The 22,743-nt window shown below is 43.4% G+C and overlaps 1 protein-coding gene across 4 annotated transcripts in view; it reads left to right on the top strand.

Annotated features, from left to right (window-relative positions):
• mboat2b (membrane bound O-acyltransferase domain containing 2b) overlaps positions 1 to 22,743 on the top strand; it is a 40,437-nt gene that overhangs the window by 2,656 nt on the left and 15,038 nt on the right. For 3 of the 4 annotated variants that reach the window (XM_029253999.1, XM_029254006.1, XM_029254005.1), the window contains exons 2-3: positions 14,759 to 14,904; positions 18,171 to 18,248. In XM_029253999.1, coding sequence (XP_029109832.1) covers positions 14,759 to 14,904; positions 18,171 to 18,248 — 224 coding nt within the window. Of the gene's footprint in view, positions 1 to 2,089; positions 2,220 to 14,758; positions 14,905 to 18,170; positions 18,249 to 22,743 lie in introns of those variants that run through there. The other variant, XM_018743829.2, reaches the window with a different exon arrangement.

The following is a 22,743-nucleotide window of genomic DNA, read 5'->3' as shown; positions in this document are numbered from 1 at the left end:
GTTCTGCAAACTAACTTGAATTCAGTGTTTGCAGTGACCCAGTGGAAGGGATCTCTATGACCTCAGCAGGGTCATGTTGTATTGTCAAAGTAGGAATCCAGTTTGTCCAGCAACATCTGTACTTTGCCCCCATTACCTTATTGGAGGAAGAAACCTTCCACCTCCCTCTACAGTAAAACAATATCTGGAAGCTTGTCTCACTCTTGGCCCGGAGTCCACTGTTTTGGACATGTTGTCTTAACCTTACCTGCAGGAAAGCAGTTGGTCTTCCTCTTGTTCTTCAAAAAGCTTTTGCATGTTTGCATATATCAGTTATTTCCATTGTGTGTACAGCAAACTTGAAATAGACCAGGTTTTTCTTTTGATCCCACCCTGAAATGTATTTTTGGCTTTGAGTTATTAAACTTATCATAGCTGAAGATTTAAAAAAAAGCTGTGCGGTTGAGTGCTTGATGGCAGAATTGGGATTTGGGTCCCTGGAATATAATTTAAATGGTATGTTGTCAAGCAGATATGGCATTTGTGAAGGAACAGCAGTATACTGTGTTGCCCTGTTGTCTCTTGGCTCCTGTTTCTCCATGACTACCGGCTGAGTTACAGCATTTGCTGCCAAAAGTAATTTAATTATGCTTCCACTTTGAAAAGGTCATACAATACATTTTCACTTAATGTTTATGGTAATGTGGCTGGATGCTTACCCACAATGCAAATGGGAATATTTGTATAAATGGTGACATTGCCCCCTTTAAACAAATTTCCAAGGACAAGGAGCACATTATGTAAGTGCTGAAGGCACTGGGGATGGGGTTGAGGGGAGAGGAACCCAACACTGTATGCAGGGTTTTGTTTCTGTAAACCCCTGTGGCTGAAGCCTCCCCCCTCTCTGTCCCGCACATGAAGTCTCTACCCTTCAGGTTTCTAAAACTTTGTGGTGCATTAGTTGTGTGTTATTTCCACAAGTGTGGATCCCTGTGGCTTCTCTCTCCATGTCTGTAGGGGTTAGTCAGCACTTCTCAGTCTGACCTACAGGTTTAAGGCCTGCGGAGTCTCTGGACTGCTTCCTGCCCTCCATAGTACCACCAGCCTCCGTCTTCCTGTTGCTTTTATTCTCTGATCCAGGATCATCAGATTTTTACCCCCAACCCCTTAATTCCTGTTTGAATCCATCTCTTGTCAACCCCTTGTCCTGAGCCAGGTTGCAGTGAGCTGTTTTGCTTAGAAATTAAAAGTAATCTCAATGGATGTATGATTTCACTAATTCTTTCTCTGGGCTCTGTTGCTGAATGCTTACAAAAGCATTTGAGTTCTTTTGTGGTATCTGAGAAATGGTTCAGGCTTGGACACTAAGGAGCGCAGACAAGGCCTCTTTGTCAGTGCCGTAAAAGAGCGCAGAGCTGGCCCTTCAGCCGAGTCAACTGTGAAACCACTAACTATTGGAGTGGGTCAAATGTTTCCTCATGGGTGGAAGGCAAGCCTTCAGTTTTCACAACATGTCAACAAGTGGCCTTGAATATAGAAGGGTCTCCAGGACTTCATATGACAATCAGACATGTGAACACTGATTTCTAAATGTTTGTGTTCTGTGAATTACATGTGTTTAATTAATCTTGATTGATTGGTCAAACTTCTAAAATGGCTCAAGTGTCTTCAGATAGGGAGTCACTTCATCCTCCTTTTGATTTTGCCACTTGTGCTTTTTGAGATAATCCCTTTCTCCTTTGGATGTGGATTTGGAGGAGAAGCAGGAAGCTTGGCTATGCTTTCCAACACTGTTTTCCCCTTGGTCATTCTACCGGAATGACATGGGTTTTATAGTTTGAGAAGAACCAAGAAGCTGCTGGTGATCATGTTCAGCGGAGGTCTGCAGGTATGGACACCCACCTGTCAGCACTTTTGCTTCATTTTTGTTTGGGTTCCCTCTTGTTGGTCCTGTTTTGGGTGCATTTTAAGTCAGTGTTTTGACTGGCTGTGGGTTGCGAAATCTGACCGCAGGGTGTTCTGTTACTGTCTGCACCTCGTGTGCTCACTCAAGGCTGCTCCCTTGCTTTTCCGGGCACAGCGAGCTTAGACTTTAAAGGAACTAGTGGAATGAGGAGGCTGTAATTAGGCAGGGTTTTGGGATTCTGGGGGCGCAGCAAGCAATAAAGCCACAGGCTATAAGGGGAACATTGTGCTGTTACTGAGCATCTGTGGAACGCCCTCTTTCTGCCTAAGCAGAGGTAAGATTTGCAGATGTTGATTGAGTATTGGGAGCTGTGCAAATATACAATTTCAGCTCAGTTTATCCTTCTCTGGGGCATCTACCTGTCCCTCTGACCTCTATTGTGATTCAAGTACTGTGGCTTCATGAAATGCTCTGGAAGTGCCCTTCTGGGACCTTAACCTACACTCTTCTGATGATTCTTTGCTCAGTGTTGGAGCCATGTGTTGGACCTGTATATATGGAATTAGCTGGAGCTGCTGCACTGTACTGTTCTGAGATTTTGTGCCTTACTGGAGGTGATGCAGGAAAACTCACTTATCACAAGAATGAAAAATGGCCTCTTCCCCAGAACTGTGAAACAACTGAATGCTACTTAATACAATAAAAATTATCTATTCATTTACTGTGTTTTCAGTTTAAGTTGCCTTTAAGTGGTTTTTTTTATTATATTGTCTAAAGAACTGAGTACCACTAATTTTGTTGTATTGCACAGCAGTACAATAAGTCTTCAATTCAATATGGCACTGCCTTGTGTTGTCAAAAATTTGCTAGAAGTCTGGTTAGGTGTTTATATTAAATCTTGTCCTGAGGGGGGGCCCTTGATAAACATGATTCCACTTTCAATACATTGAGCAAATAAATGAAAAAGTGATATTACTGTTTCATCCCTACAAAACTGATGGGGCCATGTTGCTGCATAGAAATCAATAAGGTTGATTTTTGGGCATGCTGTCAAGGGGTCTTGCTGTCTTCCTCTCCATCAGCAACGTGTTGCTTTGTGGGCCCCAGGCTGACTAGCACAGGTAAATCAACTGAAGTACACAGCTGTCATTCTGTCAGGCATCTCTCTATACAGGAACACATTTTGTTCTCTCAATTGTCTAGGAGACATGAATTGATGATATTTCACCATTAAGGCCTAGGGACAGAATTGGAGGCAAGATCAGCCCTCTAGGACCAGAGCATTGTTCAGCCCAGTATTAGCAGTTTGAGTGGAATATTAACTTGAATGTTCCTGTCTGAACATGATCATTCTCATAGTAATATTCTGAAAGTTAAAGGGATTTGAGAAGCAGTGGGTTTTCTTGTTTGTTTGGGGAAGCCTATTGGGCAGTGATATGGGTGGCTTCTTGGTTGTCAACTAGACAAGACAAGATTGTACAGGAAACGGCTTCTGTAAAAATGTACTTCTTTCAACACTGCACATGGAAGAGATGTGTGTGCAATGTTCATTCTCCAGCACACTGGCAGTGCATTACAATGCTAAGGACCTGCTGTTTTTGGAAATGTCACACAGTAGTAGCCACTGGAAAGCCCTGCTGTATGGGCTGTGCTTAATGGTGTTCAGTGGTGCGTCCAGAAGGTGAAGGATTGGTACAATGTGCTGTAACAAAGCTGCTGCTTCTGATCTTTTTAAGTAGTGGAGGGAGGGAGAGTGGCTGGGCCAGTGCAAGTCCTGTTCCAGGGTCAGGTAGGTGACCCAGGTGGGGTCTGTCTAGATGTGGACTGTACGATGGGTTGACACAGGGAGGCCTGGCTGCAGGGTGCGTGCGTACATGCGTGCTTCTCAACAGTAACTTTCATTGTAACCACTGGGCTTGCATCTCCTCTCCTGCTATGTAGGTCAGAGGATGTGTGGTAATTGTGGGCCTGAGGCACAAGCCCTTTTTGCACCACCAGCAAGACACCTTGTACACAGTGCTGGGACCCAGGGGCAAGATATTGAGCCTTGGTCTGAAATGCACTTTGAAGGGTTCTGAGTGCAATGCTGTGTTGCTATGTGGGGTCTGATCTGGCAATGAGACCCAGGTGGTCAGCCATCTGCTGGCCTTTGGGACTGGAATTTTATGTAGTGCATAAGACTACTTGGCATTTGACCAGGTCTTGGTCAACAGACTTCTGTTATGGACTGTGATCTTTGAGTCCCTCCTGGTTGTGCGAGTGATTTTGCAGCATTCCCACGAACTGCTTCTGTTCAAATCAGTCCTCCCTGTGAGCTTTGTGTTCTGTTGCAAGGGAGTTTTTAGTACAGTCACTGTTCCATCTCCTGATGGTTCTTCATCTCTGCTGTAATTGGTCAGTTTGAACCATTAAGTCTGGGTTCTTAAGTTAGCCTAATTGGTAAAACCTATTAGATGCTTTTAATTATATCTGTAAACTGCTGTTAAACAGTCCTGACAAGTATAAGCAGCATAACTTGTCATCAGGTCTTGTTGCTGTAGGACTGCAGGGTAGTGTTGGCATCTCATGGGTTCCTTTCTGTAGTTGAACAGCAGGGTATAAGTCTTAGTAGCCAGGAAACTGCATAGTTGGTGAGCTTTTGGGGGAGGGGGGTTTGTCAACCTGTTTGAGGGGAATTTCCTCAAATCACAATGTCTGTAGGAGTTTGTGTCCACCTCTGAATGGATGCGTGCCATTTCTCATGTCTACCTGCAGGGTGGCGACAATTCTGAAGTTCTACAGCTCTTCAGTCCTACCTTTTGTGCTACTCTGCAGGTCTGTGACCTCTGAAGCACATCAGCACTGCAGTGGGGCTCTGAAGTGGATGTACTACATCTGGCAAACATACTGTCTGGTCATCCTGGCTGGCAATACCGTTTCACCTCCTTGTTCCTGATGAACACTGAGCCGTTTCCTCACTAGTTGCTGAGATTCATTTCCTCGTTCCATGAATGACACTCCCCTCATCTTTTACATTTATTCATTTAGCAGGCACTCTCCCTAAAGCATAGTACAAAAACAAAGTCCATTTTACCAGTGGATAGATATAAACATGATTGACAGTCAGTTTGTCTGATGCAACCAGCATGTTGCACCAAGTAGCTGCATATAAAACTGGTAGATGGTAAATATTTTGAACAGATTAATGGAAATATTAGATATGTAGCAGCACATAGTTGACAGGAAATATGATTGTTACAGATAATGTAATGCAAATTTATGCAGTAAATGGCATATGCAGAGAAGTGATTCTGAAATGTTTTGAGACCCTTGAAGGTTGAGAAGGATTCAGCAATTCTGAGGGAGCTCATCCACCACATGGGAGCCAGAACTAGGAACCTTTAGGCTTTTGGACCTCTATGGGTAGAATTCCTGCCCTTATAAATCTAACAACCTTCTCACAATTTAAAAAAAAAAAAAAAAACAGGTCCTTAGTCTCATGCAACTAAGGAAGCCAGGATCTCTGTGGACAGAGGCTTTGGGGGACCAGGCCTTTTGGGGGGATGCACTTGGCCCAAGTGCTGTCTTGTTCCTTTGCAAGGTTCAGGTGTATGAGATTTGATCTGGGTCTACAGTCAGATTGTGTGGTTATGAGGGCTGGTGAACCTTTGGAAAATCTTAACCAATCCAGGTGATCCTTGACTTATGACAGCTATCCCATAAACAATATTCTGTTATTTTTGAGTCCTGGCATTTGGTTGTAATATCTAATGACAACAGCTCCATCTGCTGTACAATGACATGATTGGCTGTGCTGCTGCAGTGCACCCATATTTCTTATTGCCTTGATCTCTGGCAGTGTTTGGGTGTCTAGCAGCACTTGTGTTTTTTGTTCACAAAACATTTAGTTTGCGAATTCCTTCAAATTGCTGTATTTTAAAATGGCTAACAGGTGAAAGAGTGATCTGGTGCCAATGAAAAGAGAAAAGCAGATCTTAACTTCTAGAGCTATTGCTGTATGAAAATATAATGCTGTACTATTTAGTATTCTGTATTGGTAAAGTGAATACTAAAGCTTTTTAAAGGGAAAAAACCTTAATCAAACCATGTAGCATTCTTACATTTTAATAGTTCCTGTATTATAAAGGGATTTTTGGCCACCTTTTTTTTTTGGGGGGGGGCAGATCACTCCATTAATTATTCCCCCCTTCACTTTTTGCAGTGTTCTCTGAAGGACAGTTGTCCCTTTAAGTGCAGTACCCACAGTTGTCAAACTTGGTGCATGTTTTTGTTTATGGCCATTTTCTTAATGTGTTAACTTTACGGGAGGGCTGTGGAATAGGTTTCTATAGCGCTGGTGTGTAGCAGATGTGTTTGAGGGGAAAGTCCTGTGAACAATATGGCCCCCTGGAGTGCAGGCTTTTCCCTCCCTGGCCTCAGGCCCTTCCATCTGGCAGAGGACACTGCCGATTGTGCTTGTTGTTGCTCCACAGAGAGGCCTGCGCTCAAAACTCGGCTGAGCAGCCTGGTGATGAATTGCAGTAGTTTATAAATAATGAGATGCGTCCCTTGTCCGTATTGGGTGACTTGCTGTTCCTTGGGGGGGTGGGGGGTGCATGCCCCAGTTCTGTACCTCACCCTTTCCCTCAGCTTTAGGAGCAGGTCTCCTAGCAACAAGCTTCTGCAGAGGACATGAAGAGCTGATGACCCTTTCATTGAGGAATCAGGGTTTTTCCTCTTTTGTGGCATGTGTTTGAGATGACAAACAGTTGCCAGATTTGCATTAATGATATTCAGAGGCAGATGAAGTATTAGTCTCTCTCTATTCACAAGACCAAGTAGTTGTATTAATACAAGTCAGTTTTTCTCAAGACTAACCAAAGCTTTTTGCAGTAACTGCATGGTGTGAATTTGGAGCTCTATTAATACAAGTATCATGTGATTTCAGCCTGCTGTGAAAGCATGGAAAAGGGATTTAAATTCCTACATGCATGTCATCCTTAAAGTTACTGTGCTGAATGAGGGTTTCACCTATACATGTGAGCGGCTGTTGGATATTAACAGCCTTACAGTGCTGCAGTGCTCTAATGGAAGATGCCAGAACAGTCGAGTCAGGGCTCATGGGGAGTCTGGGTGGAGTTTGCATGGATTTTTCTCTAGGTACTCTGGTTTCCCTCCACAGTTCAAAGATGTGTGGCTCTAAATTGCTGTGTGTGTGTGTGGGGAAATGATTACCTTGTGATGGAGTGGCATCTCATGCAGGATGAACTCAAATACTATGACCCTGCACTGGACAAGATCTTATGGATAAGGAATGGCTGACAGGAATAACAATATAAATACACAAACTTCATCTGAACTTGTTGGATTCCCAGGATCTGAGCACAGTATGTACTGTGTTCATTCCAACATGGTTTGTTCTTTTGCCCCTGCTGCCCCCCCTTATCTCTCTCTGGAGTAGATGTGACTAAATATTTAATTTCAGGTGACACTGGTCCTTGCACTTGTAGAAGTGCCTCACTGGGACAGACAGGCTTTCCCCACAAATCCCATGGGTTTAATCCCCATAGAACTCCTACTGTAGTAAAGCTTAAATCAGTCTATGTATGGCACTTGACATTAGGAAAATTTTGGTTTTTGATGGTAATCCCTCAATGAGCTTCCTCTGCTATAGAGGGGAACAGTTGGAATGAAGTATGTTGATACAGGGAGTAGCATGTCATTCTGACCATAGTGAGCTGTTATGATGGGTTGGTCCTTCCTGTATCAAGGCTCTTGATGGTTTTTGTGCAGCCAATCTTTGCAGTGGTGTAATCATAACATAGGCATCTATATTCATGGCTCAGTACTAAGAAATGAGTAATTTTTCCCAATCATTGATCAAATGCAGGTGCAACTTTGGTGCTTTTGTCATGTTTTTGTGACTGATTAAAATGTTCATTACATTAAGGAAGTGATCTTGGCACATGGGAAGGTTAATTTCCTTCCACTTTTAATAAATGGCTATCATTTGTGGAATAAATCCCTGGAACAAAATCCTAAAATCCCTTATTGGCTGCATGCTTTTGTTCCGTTTTAGCTGTTATAGTCATGCTGGGTTTTATTTCACACAATTACTGAACAGATTGATTCCCCCTCAGCCTTTTAAGACTGATAGATGCCAAAAATGTTGTGTAGAAACATCTTCATCTCCTTCCAGCTCTCTGTTGTACAGCTGTGAGTTTGTGCTCTTGTCATCAGTAGCTGCAGTCAAACACTGTCACCTGTCTGTGCAGCAGCAGCAGCAATGATCAGTGATGGTGGCTGAAGTATTTGGGTGAGAAAAGGCACAACTAAAGGCCTGGCCAGGCTGCTGTTGGATTTGATAGTGATGCTGACCCCAGTACCCAGCATTGAACTGGACTTTGTCCAGCTGGTTGGGCCTAATCCAGTTTCACATCAGAGAAATACATTGAACTTCAGGGCTTCCAGTAGTGCAGCTCTAGGAGTCTCCTATTTTTATGCAGTGTCCACTGTACAAATGATACTTGGTTAGCTTTTTGCTGCTGTTTAACCTTTATTTCATATCACAAATGATTTTGCATTTCCTTTTTTCCCTTGCAAGAAAAGCCCCTGGTGTCACACATACTTGCATGGAGTGAGTCATTTCCACAAGTCATCCTGAGGCACACTTGTGACAATCAGCAGATGTTGCTCCTCTTTAGTTCTCCAGCATTGATCAATGGGTCTTTCTGGATCAGTTTCAGCCTTTCGGTGTATTGCTGCCCAGTCTTCATTTTCAAAATCAAGAATAGGGAATTCAGTCAATCTTGGCTTCTCCTTGAAGAGCACTGCCCAACAACCACCTCTACACAACTCTTACCACAGTAGCAGTTACTGAAGGTGCTGTCCATCATTGGCAATTAAGATAGCTTGGTGGCTAAAGATTTCAATCTTATTTTGCATCATACCAGTGTAGTTACCAAGTGCTTGTTTCCATATCAAATGGAACTGATCTCATGTGAGATTGATAACTGCTTCTCACTGGGCCTGGATGGGCTTCCCTAAAGAGAAATCTGGGCATTGGAGAAGCAGTTTCCTTTTGGCTTGCTTTTTAAAAAATCCTGCTGGCAGTCATCCACCACCATGTGACAGCACAGCAGCCCATGGCCTTCCCCAGTGCTAGTTAAAACAGGCAGTACTGCTCTTCCTCTGAACACATTACCCAAGAATAATTGCATTACTTTAGTTTACAGAAGTCCATATATGAACATTCTTGTGCAAGTACTGTCATTGTACTGACTTGTTCCTTAAATGTCTTTGATTAGATGGGGTGGGCCTTAGGGTGCAGTTATGGTTTTTGTGTCAGTGAATATGTGACTTCCCATCTCTTAACCAGTCTTGATCATTCTGCCACTCTGCATCCTGAGGACCTGTTTCTATCTGCACATGTGGCTTTTTGCCATGCAGTCCGTAGCAGTTAAATCTCAGCACGACCCCAGTGAAAAGTTCTGTTTGTGCTGTGGGTTTTGCATTGGCCCTACCCTCCCCAAGTGAAACAGGAACCTGGTCCTCCAGTGCAGTGCCAGCTGTGTGCTCTGTACAGAGCTCTGTGTGCTTCCCACAATTGCCCTGAAGGTATCCTTTGTCTCTTTTGCTGTTGGCAGGGGAAGGTAAATCCCAAGAAAGGGGAACCATCTCATGTGACTATCAGGCTAAGCTGAAAGCATGACTTCACAGAAATGACATTACCCAACTTAACCCAGAAAGCAGTTTCCATTCAGCAAGACCAATCAGTTGAACAAATCCAGGAGTAGGAAGTTGTATCTTTCAACTGTCATTCATGTAACTTGTGAAGACTCTGAACAATACATATGGTGAAAAATTCTTGGCAGGAGTTTTTTTTTTTTTTTTTTTTTTTTTTTTTTTCCCCCCCTGATTTTTACAGAAGGATAAATACCCTTGAGCCACTGCCACATCTGAAGGGCATTTTTCTATCATTGCATTACACACATACACTGGCTGAAACTGCTTGTCCCAAGCAGGGTTTCTGCCAACCAGAGCTTAACCCAGCAATGTAAGGCTGGAGGGGGAGGGGACACACCCAGGACAGGAAGCCAGTCCATTGCAAGGCACCCCAAGCAGGACTTGAACCCCAGACCTACTAGAGAGCAGGAGCTGCCCAAGCTTGCTGCACTACCATGCCCCCTCCTTCATATCACATAGATCAATTAATTTTTAGTTGGGTATTTTTAATGAGGCTCTTGCTGGCTTAGTGTGGTGGGAAGCTTGGGTAGATCAATCTGCTGTTTGGGTTGTCAAAACATCAGTGATGTACCACACAACCAGTCTCAAACTGTTAAGGTGGGTAGTCCAGTTCTCCTCCTCCCCCCCCCCATCAGCTGTACTCTTTAAAAGCTTGTTTTAGTCTTCCCTCCTTAACTGCAGAGACTAGAGCAGCTTTGCCAGCAGAGGCCTGCATGTGTCAAGGAGCTGTGGAGGAAGTGCAGATTGTGGCAGAGGTCAGGTAGCAGGAGAGGTTAGCTGCTCTGTAATTTATGGTCCTGTTTTAACTCATCAAATGGCTCTCAAGTGAACTGCTACTTAGTGGGTCATCGCAAAAGCTATAAATAATTGGAGTTTCCGCAGAGAAATCGCCACAGGTTAATTTCCTTTGTACAGCATTTTGTCCATCTTCATTGAAAGAGGTTATGAAACTCATTGCCTAGCTGTTCATCACTATGTGAAACAATCTGCTTGTTAGCTGATCAGGGTTGCCCTCAGTGACATGAAGCATAAAAAGCTTGTTTTCTGGATCCTGATTGTTGTATATCTCAGCTCTGTGCTGCTGCCATATACTATATGTTTGGGGTTTTTTGTTTAATCAGTGACCAGTGAGATCTGTGCTGCCTGTGTCCCTTTCACAGATGTACATGGACTCACCCTTCCTACACACAACAGGTTGGACTTAAGACAGCTTGACTGTCTTGCCCAAATGTGGACATGCTGCCACATTTCTTAAAATATTCAAAGTCCATTAAGGGTAAACTGACTATCTGTTAGGGAAGCAAATGACCTCTGGTTTGCTGTATTCATGCCCACACTGGTGAATGTAGTAGTATAAGCTTTTTGTCCAAGTGTACCTTCCTTATTTAACTTCATCCTAACACTTTGAGTTTGCATCTATGAACATGTTCATAAATAAGTCTCTATTACTGAAAGTGGCTGGTTCTCAGTAACACCTCCACATGGCATCATGAGTAACTGACACTTGTGGAGTAACTTTTGTACATAAACAACTCTGGCTTAAAATGTATACAAAGTAGCACTGCTTAACCGTGAGAAACATGAAATTGTGTAGATGCATCCCTCCGTTGTTGAGGTCCACTTCTCCAGTGTAGGGTCACAATGCTTCAAAGCTTATCCAGGCTTGTTGGTCCTCTGAGCAGTTCCCCTTCCAAATCAGTCCTTGTTTGAGCCAGTGTTCTAGTAAATCACATGCTAACCACCAAACACCCTTTAGGATTTTTGCTGTTAGCCTGAAAGTCATCTTTTCAGATGGACTGTTTTATTCTTGAGATATTGTTTGCTTGCCCTACAGTTTCATTTAGGAACCTTGGGATATGTTTGTGTTCCACCCCAGTGATGGTGCAGCCTGCTCTCCTCAACTCCCTGGTGGCATTAATATCTTCTAGGGATCAGTAAGGAGCAAATTGCCTCTCCACCCGCTGGAGGGTTGGTGGGGGATGGGGCTCTCAACTGCTCTACAACACCTTGGTGTAAGGGGAACCTTGGAGCACCAGGGGACCAGTCTGCTCTGCTGATTGAATAACATATTAAAGATGCACTGTATTCAGATGGGATGCAGTTAAGTGAAGAAATTACTCTAGCCTTTCCTTGTCTGATTCAGAAGATGTTTCCAGGTAAATCTACAGAAACTAATACTGCAGTGTGTGACCATCACTATATATAACAAATAATGCAATTTCTGTAGTATACATGTTTACCCTCCACATGTAGTAATTATGGATAATGTACCCACAGACATCTCAAGATTGGGAATATTTTTGTATCACAAAGTTACTTGAGTCCTGCTCAGCACAGGAAACCCTGTAGAAAGTAATTTCAGTGAGTAATTTTTAGAAGTGCTAAGTTTTTTTTTTTTTTTTTTTTTTTTTTTTTTTTTTTTTTTTTTTTTTTTTTTTTTTTTTTTTTTTTTTTAAAAACCTGGTCTGGGTTCCTGTCTTAGTCTGCAAGTGTTTTGCAGGAAAAGCTGGTTAAACACACAGCCCCCCCTTGGAAAGACCTTGTTGCAGGTGCAAACACACACAGGTGTGCTTCATGTCATCTGGCCTTCACCTCCACCTGTGACGTGATCTCAGTGGAGGCAAAGTGCTGACAAGCCTTGCTCAAGGGAGTGTCATGTGTGCATGCTTGTGCGCACATTATGCTAACCAGGAATCATCATGGTCCCATTCTCTAACACTCCTGCAGTTGAAACCAACTTGCTGCTGCAGTGTTCCTCACCTGAAATCATTTAATTTGATCATTCAGATCAGCTTTAATCATAAAGGGGAAAACATCCCTGAGGTGTGGACAATGTACCTTGGTATTGCTGACCTCTGTGGTGAGGGTAATTTAAATGTGTTATTGAAAAGTCAATGTGCATTGTTTTGCAAGGGGAAGAACAATTGAGAAAATTAGGCTGACTGATGCTCTTCTTATTGTGGTGAGAGGCAGGTTGTGCTGAAGGAGGTGATCACCTGCTTCTCGGTCTCTGTAATTCCCTGTCTTAACTTGTTTGTGTTCCATCTCTGTTCTGTTGCCTTTTCAGAAAACTTCAACAGCTGCCACACCAAAACAATAGCTCCTTTGTTTGGAGTGTAACGGTAGTGCTTTTAGCTGGGCAGCTGCCAGGCCCATAAATAAAATATTGCGGTACAATTTGGAAGATGCTGGCTGAGCTGTCTGGTCCTGAAGAGCACTCCTGCAGGATGGGCCAGCTGGAATGCTGGCCCTGGGGTTTTTTTTTCTTTTTTAAAAAAAAAAAAAAAAATCCTGTCATGTTACTTTCATTGCGTGCATGGAGATCTTTTGGGGTGACTGCCCTCTGACATGCTGTACTAAGGGCTCTTCTGTTTTGATGACTGCTGTCACTGCCATGAACATATGACTATGGTGCTCTGGGGACAGAGAAGGGGGTTGTTAAAGGGTGGTCTGTAACAATTGCTTTCTGGCAAGGACTGCTGTTTGTTTCAGCTTCATGCAGTACATATCTAATGTATGTATGTATGCATATAAATGGTAAAAATGCTTTAGAACTGCACACTTAAATTAAGCCACCTGTATTTGCATCTGCATATTTAGAAGCACTAATCTTTTCTGCCCTCACACCATACTGCTTCAAGGTGACACTGTTCAGGTGGCTCATCAATCAAGAAGATTTCCTCAATAGGAATGGGGGTGGGCAGAGCCAAAGAACATGCAGCTATATGCTGTAGGAGCATCGTTCAGGCTCCTGCACAGAACCATGTGGTATCAGTACATTGTTGCTGCATTTAGCAGATGGGTTAGCTAACCCAAATGACCATTGAATTGGGCTCTCAGCTGGCTCCCAAGATCTCATTAAGGGAGCCACAGGGGGTGGGGAACTAGGCATGGGGGCTTCTTGAAGATCGGAATATTAGTCATTCTGTGTCCTGCTGCCTTGTACTTCTCAATCTCTTTATTTTTGATCTCCTGGAGGCATCCGGTTGGAGAACTTTATTAGTAATGGGCCTTTTTGGCGATTATTCCTTATAGGTAGCTAGCTGTTAAGGCATTTGATACAGGAAAGTCATACTTCAGTTGCAGTGCGTTTTTTTTTTTTTTTGTCTTGTCATGCCTGGTTCCTTGGGATACCTTTAACTGCAAGCACCATTGATCTGTTGCATAAGATAGGTCTGAGGGTTAGTGAAAGACTTAAGTGGGTGTATTTACAGTGGCACTCATGGCTTTTGTCTAACAGTTCTTGCTTTTGTGGTTTTCTATAAATGTAAAACTTTATGATGCAAGAAGGCCCAAAGCAGGCAAAGTTGAGACAGTGGAAAATGTTTTTGTCTTGCTCTTTCAGAATATTCTGACCAGAGTAGAAGACCAGTGAACAGGAACAATTTCTGGGGCACATAGGACCTTCATTGACTGAGCTAGAGTAGGAACACAGGCTGAAATTGTTTTTGTTTGGAATCTGCCTCTATTTTGCACCTAATCTTTGGGCTGTGGATGAGGAGCTGGCACAGTCCCTTGTGTACATCAAAAGTAGCTATGCTGTCTCCACACCTGGTGTGAGAAGATATGGGTTTGATCCCTGCTCAGTCTGTGTGGTGTTTGCATGTGCTTTCTGTGTTTTTATCTGGGTTTCCTCCTACAGATCAGACATGCTGTCCAGGTTCACCTTTAGTGTGTGTGACCCATTGTAAGTGTATATAGCAGTGTAATTCACCTTGGTGAATGAGGCATGTGGGCTGATAACACCACATAGAATTCATTGGAAGTTGCTTTGGACAAAACACACACATACACACACACATTTTCAGAACCGCTTGTCCCATATGGGGTCACGGGGAACCGGAGCCAACCCGGTAACACAGGGCGTAAGGCCGGAGGGGGAGGGGACACACCCAGGACGGGACGCCAGTCCGCCACAAGGCACCCCAAGCGGGACTCGAACCCCAGACCCACTGGAGAGCAGGACTGCGGTCCAACCCACTGCGCCACTTGTGGAAGTGTCTTGCAACCCAATAATGTAAACCAACTTGGACAAAATCGGCTAAAGAAATTTCACATTTCTACTTTCTGTAAGGTAAAATATGGTAGCATATTTGTGTGGATCAACTCCTTACTTGCATTATTACTCTGATTCTCTCTCTCTTTCAGGTGAACTTCGTGGTGTGCCAGCTCTTTGCTCTGCTCACAGCCGTCTGGTTCCGGCTCTATCTTCACCCGAGTAAGACAAGCCCCCTAGTCCGGCATGTTGTAGCAACTCTGCTGGGCTTCTACTTTGCACTCTTCTGCTTTGGTTGGTGAGTTTCCTGCCGCTGTCTCCGTATCCATTGGGTTTATGGGATGTCCTGGACCTTCACTTACCTTCATGCCTTGTACATTGTGGTGACACTGGGGAAAAACTGGGGTGGGGGGATAAATGACTTGACCAAGGTGTTTTATGCAGAAGTCAGCTTCTGTATCTCCTGCTTGATAATTTCATTGTCAAACAGCACAAACCAATTTTTTGGAACGAGTTACAGCATGAAAGTTGGGTGATAGTGGTACAGCGAATAGCGCTGCTGTCACAGTGCCAGGGTGGTGTGACAGGATGTGAATTCAATCCCTGCACAGTCTGGGGAGTTTGTATGTTCCCTGTCTGTATGGGTTTCCTTCCAGTCCAAAGACTTGCTGTTCAGGTTCACCTGTAGTGTGAATGACACTGTTGCACAGATGTATGGATGAGTGACCCAGTGTAAGTAGTGTAACCAGCAATGCAAGTCACCTTGATGAATAAGATGTGTGAGCTAGTAACACTATAGACTTCATTGGAAGTTGCTTTGGAGAAGTGTCCAAATGTAAAGATGAGTAACATTGTTCAAAATGTCTACACACACACACAACTAAATGGATGATGGCTAAGTTTTTGTAGTTTCTTGAATTAATCTTAATACAGTACATAGTGATACTGAATCTCTGCTGTGTCCAGGTCCCATCTGGAGTAGTCTACATTGTGTTGGACTGGTGCAGCTCATGAGACAAGTAGACTTCAAATGGTCATGCCTGGAGTCAGTTTTATAGGCCAAGTCACTCTAGTGGGGGAATTCTCTTTAAGAGTAAACTTGAATTGAACATTCTTAAAACATTACTGAAAATTAACTAGCAGGAGACACTTCTTCCAGAATTCAGTGCAGTACATGCATTGGGTTGTTGGCAAAGGGCAGGTCCATAGGGTAGTATGTGGGTTTCAGAAAATATCAAAGTGAATAAAATCTAGAGTTTTAGAGTTTTGCCAGGGGGTTGTACTCTAGAGAATTTCATATTTTGGCTTATTTGTCATGTCTTTCTGTACATTGTAAATATAGCAATTTGTAATTGTTACTATGACTTGGCTTGCTTCCTACTAAAAATGTAATTTGCTGTTGAATGTCAAATTAGTGACTCTAGAATTCATTACTGGCAGTAAGCTTAGTAAAACTCCTATAATGTTTAATTTGAGCAAAGTTTGGTTTCTGTATGTTGGAGAAGCTATACCCTTAATGGAATTTCTATTTGAATGGATATGTAGTGTATTATCTTCCCCTTTGTCTCTGGGTTTAATATTTAGGAGTGACAAACAGTTACTTTAGCTTAATAAGCTAAAGGAATCAATGAGTTGGTGTATTGAATTGACTCTGTGAAGCTCCAAAGCTAATTAGCCAAGATGTGCTTTGAGGATGATTTTTACTTTGTTCCTTGTGTTAAGTAAATCCTGGAGTTGTATATTTGAAACTCCTCCCTTTAATGGAAAGCTATGATTCTCTAGAGGATCTTCTCACACCTATGCACCATTGCTGACTAGATGTTGCATGACTGCTGTGATTAAAACAGTCTGACAGTGCCTTAACTGGTTTTAACTTGGAAGTTGAAGTAAGATTGAACATGTGCCAGTGAAGGGCAAGCACCTTTTTGCTGGTTTTGATTATGCAAGCAGTAACTAGTTGTGCCTGTGGACAGGGGCTCCAGAAAATTTCCATACATTCCAGTGATCCTCCTAGTCCTGCCTTTTGTTGTGCAGGAGGTTGCACTCCCTTAGATGATGCATTCCATGTACATAAACCAGCATTGTTTTGTTTCAGTGTACAAAACTGAGCACTTAAATTCAGCCACTGGTTGTGGCAATACATGTTTATGCAGATATGCTGCAATTAACCACACCTGAACTGTTCTGCTGGTTCCACAGGGTGAGCAATCAGGACTTTGATCATGGGTCCTTGATCACAGAAGGCCTAAGTCAGCATACAGCTGCTTGTGGTTTTTAATATGGCTCTACAAAGCTTAAATCCTCTTATTGTGTGGGTAATTGAAACCGATAATCAGGAGCTTATTCAGATTCCAGCACAGAACCTGAAACCTAAGACCCATGACTTTCTGCATGGATTGGCCTAAGAGGAAAGCAGCATGCAAAGTTTGACTTTCTGTAACCAGGTATTGGTGTGTCTGGGGTGCTAATATCTGCTCCAGATGTCTCCTGAGTACTCCTCAAGACCTTTGGGTACTGGAGTCATGTTCTATCTTGTCAAGTTTTGTGGTGTCATTGAGTAGTCTCTCTGCACCTCCTGTTCTTAAAGCTGCTGTTATATCCTATGCTTCTGTTGTCTGGCTACTTTCCCAGAGATATTAGCATGTATGGGTATTGACAACCCAGTAACCAACTCCTAGGTCTCAGTTTATAGACTACATCCAGCTGGGCAGATCATAGGGGGAAGGATGATGATGCTGGCCCATCATTCCTGGAATTGGGTTTTGAGGTCCCTGCTAGGGTCAGAGCAAGACTGCTTCCACTCAGATGCCCTACCTGGACCTTGGCTGAAAAGCTATATCATGTCAGTTTTCCATACCGGTTCCAGAATGATCGTCAGTACATGACACAGCTCACATTTGAGGTGTTTGCTGAAGATGTGTTGTCAGTTCAAGACAGTATCCCAAGCACCAAGTGTTGTGCTTACTCTAGCCCAAGGTCCAGGTCTGCCAGTCACTAACTTCTCAACTTGTTTTCATAAATCCTAACTCGAATACCTATATATCTGAGCCTACACAACAGGATCAGAGGTATCATACTTTCTTTTGTAAAGAATAAAGCTTGTAAACAGAGCTTATCTGTTAATATCTGGATGTCTTTGAGACAAGAGTGAAGGCAAGTAAGAAAAGCAAACTGTTCAAAGGCACTCTTGGATTTTCTTTTGTGTATTAGTAGGGGTATGAGGTACTTTCATACTGGGGTATGAGAATGGAGGGTGTTTTACCATGTTTGCTTCTTAATGGGGGATGATTTCACCTTTGTGAATACTGTCCCAACATCATGGCATTGTAACAAGAAGGCAGTCACTGCTGTTCTTCAATAGGACTTCCTGAAAAATTGTGAATGCTCTACTTAATGAGGGGGTGTAGACATGTTCTTGGAAGAATTTTTCTTCCATTTTAAATCTGCATTCCACAAAAGGTGTCAATGTTCTGCTTCTTAGTTTTGGAAAGGTTTATTGCAGAGTGACTGCTGGGCATTTGCTTTTGTGCTGTGGTACTGACTGTGTACCCCTTTTTGTTACAGGTATGCCCTGCACTTTCTGGTCCAAAGTGGAATCACCTATGGCATCATGATCTTGTCTGGAGTGGAGCACATGCACAAGTGAGTTCCTTAACAGAACACAATGATTCTCCAGCTGCCAAGGCTCCTAGAGTCCCCTCTACTAGCCACTAGGATGCAGACCCCAGGGCTTTGGGGAAATCTCTGCCCTCCACTTTGGTACAGACATAACTCTGAAGTCACTCTGCTTCCTACTGGGGTATAGATGAGCTTTTGGAGTGTCTTCAACAGTCTGCTGTACTCCATTTGGCAGTCATACATGTGACTGAGGGGCTGCAGCACCCTGTGTTGCATAGTGCTTAGAGCCTGCCTTTGGACCCAAAGGTCACTGATTTGACTTTTGCATTCAGCTGTAGTACCCTTGAGCAAGGTATGCAAAAGTGCTCAAGTAAAATTACCCAGCTGTACAAAATGCATAAATTAAATTGCTTTGGAAAAGTGTCAGCTAAATAAATATAAACTGTCTTACCAAAGGATGAGCTCTGTCTGCAGTACACCTGTGTATCAGCTGAATGTTACTTAATTAGGTGGAGCTGGTAACACTGTGGTAAGAGCTGTTGCCTTACAATTGAAGGAACTGTTACTTTGCCCCGCTGTAGAAATCCTTCAGCAATGTATTGCAACTGCACTAAGGGGAGTTGTAATGTCTCTGTGTAAAGTTGTTCATATCTGTACATGCATGTGGTGTTCTCTATGTTGGGTGTGTCGTGAGGGGAATTCTGGGGGTGGCCTCAACTCTGAGATGCTGTAGGGGGGCTGGGAGTGACTCTGATTCTCCAGTGTTTGGGATGACTTGTACTGTCTGAAGTGTCTTAACACTGCAGCTAAAGATGTACCCTGTAAATAGCATGTTCCTTTACCCTGACTCTTGAGCCAGTTTCTAGTAGTTCTGTGGGGGGGGGGGCACTATAGTATTTACCCAGATTTGTGCCAGCTGCATAATTGAGATAAATATCTTGCTATACAAACCTAACATTACAAGTTATCTTAAATTGTTGGCTGAATACATAACTTGTAATTTTAGGATGACCCTTGGGATTTGTTTTAACACCTAATGGAGGAAAGACACACACACACACACACGTTTCAGACTGCCCAGACACCTGAAAATGGCTTGTAGATAAGGTGTGCTGTTGGGTTAGCTGGACATAGTGGAGAGATGCGGTCTGCCAGACTGCGGTTCAGTCCTATGCAGCCTCTAATGGTGCTTTTTGGCAAGAAGCCAACAGAGGCCCAATCTGATTGTCAGGCTATTGTTGGTAGCAGGCCTCAGAACCCTGCAGTGAGGGTCACCAGTGCTTGAGAGTCTGCAGTTTCATTGGCCACATACTTGAATGTCATCAGTTATACACAAAGGTAGCTGTCAGGGACAGAGATGCTGCACCATGTGATCTCACTCAGCAAATCTCTCTCACACACACATTTTCTGAACCACTTATCCCATACGGGGTCGTGGGGAACCGGAGCCTACACGGCATAAGGCCAGAGGGGGAGGGGACACATCCAGGACGGGACGCTAGTCCGTCGCAAGGCACCCCAAGCGGGACTCGAACCCCAGACCCACTGGAGAGTAGGACCTGGTCAAACCCACTGCACCACCGCACCCCCCTGATCAGATTGGGTCAAATGAGCTTGCAGTGCTGCTGATGTGTTGCAAAGCACTTAAGGTTATAGTTTTCAAATTGGGCTAATAAATTCTTAATTGCATAGGATTAAGTAGCAATTGATAACTGCATATAATTAACCCATTGCACCTCACACTGAGATTGTCTGTCTCCCAGGTTTTTAATAAACCTACTGGAAATGGCAGGGCTGTTTTAGTGCCTCAGTAAACCCAGCATTCACCCTGGCATCTTGAGCCAATCTTGTAAGAACCAAGGGGGAAAAAAAAAAAAAAAAAACTGGTGTGCCTTTTCAGTCCTATCTAGGAACCAACAGGCTTCATCAGTTTCACATGATGACCCTAAGTAGGGTTATGCTCTTGGAGATGCTGGTTCTGCATGGTGCTAGTTGGCATCTGCTCTTGGATCCATGCGCATAGGGTTGGGTCAAAGGTCTTTGGTGCCTGACAGGTTACCTTACTAATCTAGGTTTATGTGAATGGACACACCTAAATCAGCTGTTCACACACAATTTTGTGTGTGTGAGAAATGGATGCTGTGATCAACCACTGAATGTAATTGAATTGGTAATGGTTTTTTGTCTTTACTTGGCTTTCATTTATATATTCTTACATGTGCTTATGCCTGATGCTTCTCCATCTGAAATGTGTTTTTCATACTTGTACTCTGCGTGGACCAAAGCACAGAAAAATATAATTTGAACGAGCATATGCTGTAAATGCCCCTTGCTTCTGTGTAACTGGATTATTTAGGGCATTACCTACTGGTGTTTCTGCAACTATATCTCAGATTTTACTGCTCTAGGTGTGTCCTTGGTAAACAAGGCAAAGACTAAGGTATCAGTCTGTCCTCAATACTGACTCCAGCCTCTTGAGTTCATTAATCCATTCCTTTTGTAACTTTTGCATAACTGAACTTCTGCTTATACCAGTTGAAATGTCTACATTTAATGTAGTTTTGTGGAGGGCACCTCAAATAACTAGGAGTAAAAAGGACATTATCTGAAGGCCTATGGACAGAGCTGAAGTGAGGCTTGACAGCAGAACCTCAAGCCTGTTTTCATTACTGCTTGCTCTAGATAAGTGACTTGATGCAGTACCACCACTCGTGCACAGAGCCTTGAACAGTCACTACAGCAGTTCTGCTCTCTGCAGCTCAACTGTGCTGATATCCTGGTGCTCATTGTGGGCTTGCTGGCATGGAGCAGCTGCTTGATTTATAATCCACTTGCTCTGTGCTGCCAAGACCACGAACCACTGGGTACACTCAGCAAGCCAAGCGGTCAGTGCAGTGAGGACTGGCAGCAGACCAGTTTCAGTGACTCCTTTCTTTGCTGTTTTCTATAGACCTACTTTCTGATTTTTGTTCATGTGCCTTTTTTTTTTTTTGTCCGTCCTCCCCATTTCTCACTCTTTTCTTTGAGCCCCAGGGAGGTACTGGAAGGGATGAAGCTGACTAGTAGGAACAAGATGCTGTGAGACATTCTGTTTGGCCTGTTTGAAGGGGTGAAGCTGGCTAGTAAATGAAAAGCATGCATCCTCCTGTTGCAGCTATGCAGTAAGCCTCCCAAAGACATTTGCATGCATGAAAAATGGGCCTTAATAGTATCAAATTAACTTAATGTCTCATTTCATCATTCATCCTTTTTATTTCTGTTTTGTCCTTCAATATGCTCCCAGCATGAATGGTGGCATGTTTGAGTGGCTCTCTAGGATGTATTCACAAACGTACAACATGCTCCAGAGCTCTCCTACAGCCAAGTGCTGCTGTTGGAAATGTCATCCATGTTATAAGAATGTGTCCTGCTGGGTGAGGTCTATTCAAGGAATAGTAGCTGAGGACCAGTACTGCTGTCAGCAGGACTAGCCCACAGGTTCAAGGGTATTCAGAAAAGAACATGGGAACAAACCCGGGAAGGAAATAGCTGGTGACGAAGTCTTAGTCACCCTCGGCATAGAAAAGCTTCGGCAGCTGGAAGTACTCTTGCTTCTAGGTCCATACCAGCCCCCCCCACATAGACAGTGATTTTGTTACACAGTTGGTATCTAAGGGCTTCTGCAATCCCTGCATCTTTTGAGAGGAAGCATTACCAGCAGGAGCATGAAGCCCAGCATCCTAAGATGCACTTTGCTTTGTTCATCCCAGCACTGTGTCCTACTTGTATCTACGTGTGCTCTGTGACAATGCTAGGTTTTGGTTGGCTGCTGCCTTCTGGTGAAGTGGGGTTGTAGTGTCAGAGCAGCTTTCCAGCCCAGGGTTGGAGGCAAACATTGAAAAGATGGCAACAAAGGACATGCTGCGCTGTAAAGGACCACACATGACTGCTTTTCTCAGGATGTCCGCAAACCTGCTCAGCAGTGAAGCATTTCCTTGATTGTGTGGCTCTTGTTTCGATTTCCCTCCATGGGTTTGTTGCATGTCAGTATTTTGAATGGACAGACTCTCAAGCCTTTGTGTTAGTTAGGATGATCAGCAAGAAAGGCAAGCAAGACAATGGATTAAGTTCCACTTCAGTCTTGGTTTTCTGATATTGGTGTTTCCATGGTGACCTAAATGTTCTGCCACTGCACTGGTGCTTTTGTCTTGACATCAATAAGCCAGAAGCTTTTGTTCTGACCATAAGGGATCAGATACTGGTTTGTTGCTAATTTGGAAATGACTACCATAAGTACTAGTAGTACTACTGTGAAGAAGTGATGTATGTAAAGGAAAGCCCATTACAGCATCGGTGCTTTTACAGTTATGCAAATTGTGCAGTTAATTAAATCTTTGAATAGAGATGGTAAGACTTATCTTAAAACAGCAGAAATGGAAAAGGCAGATGCAAGTGAACCTGTGTGAGTGATGGTGAAAGGTCTCAAGATTACTACAAATGACACCCAGATTTTGCTCACTGCTGGGCAGCACAGTGGCAC

The sequence above is a fragment of the Scleropages formosus genome, chromosome 1, assembly GCF_900964775.1.
Source record: "Scleropages formosus chromosome 1, fSclFor1.1, whole genome shotgun sequence".
NCBI classification, from domain to species: domain Eukaryota; kingdom Metazoa; phylum Chordata; class Actinopteri; order Osteoglossiformes; family Osteoglossidae; genus Scleropages; species Scleropages formosus.
The sequence above is the reverse complement of the archived record's forward strand: the minus strand, read 5'-3'. Positions and strand labels throughout refer to the sequence as shown.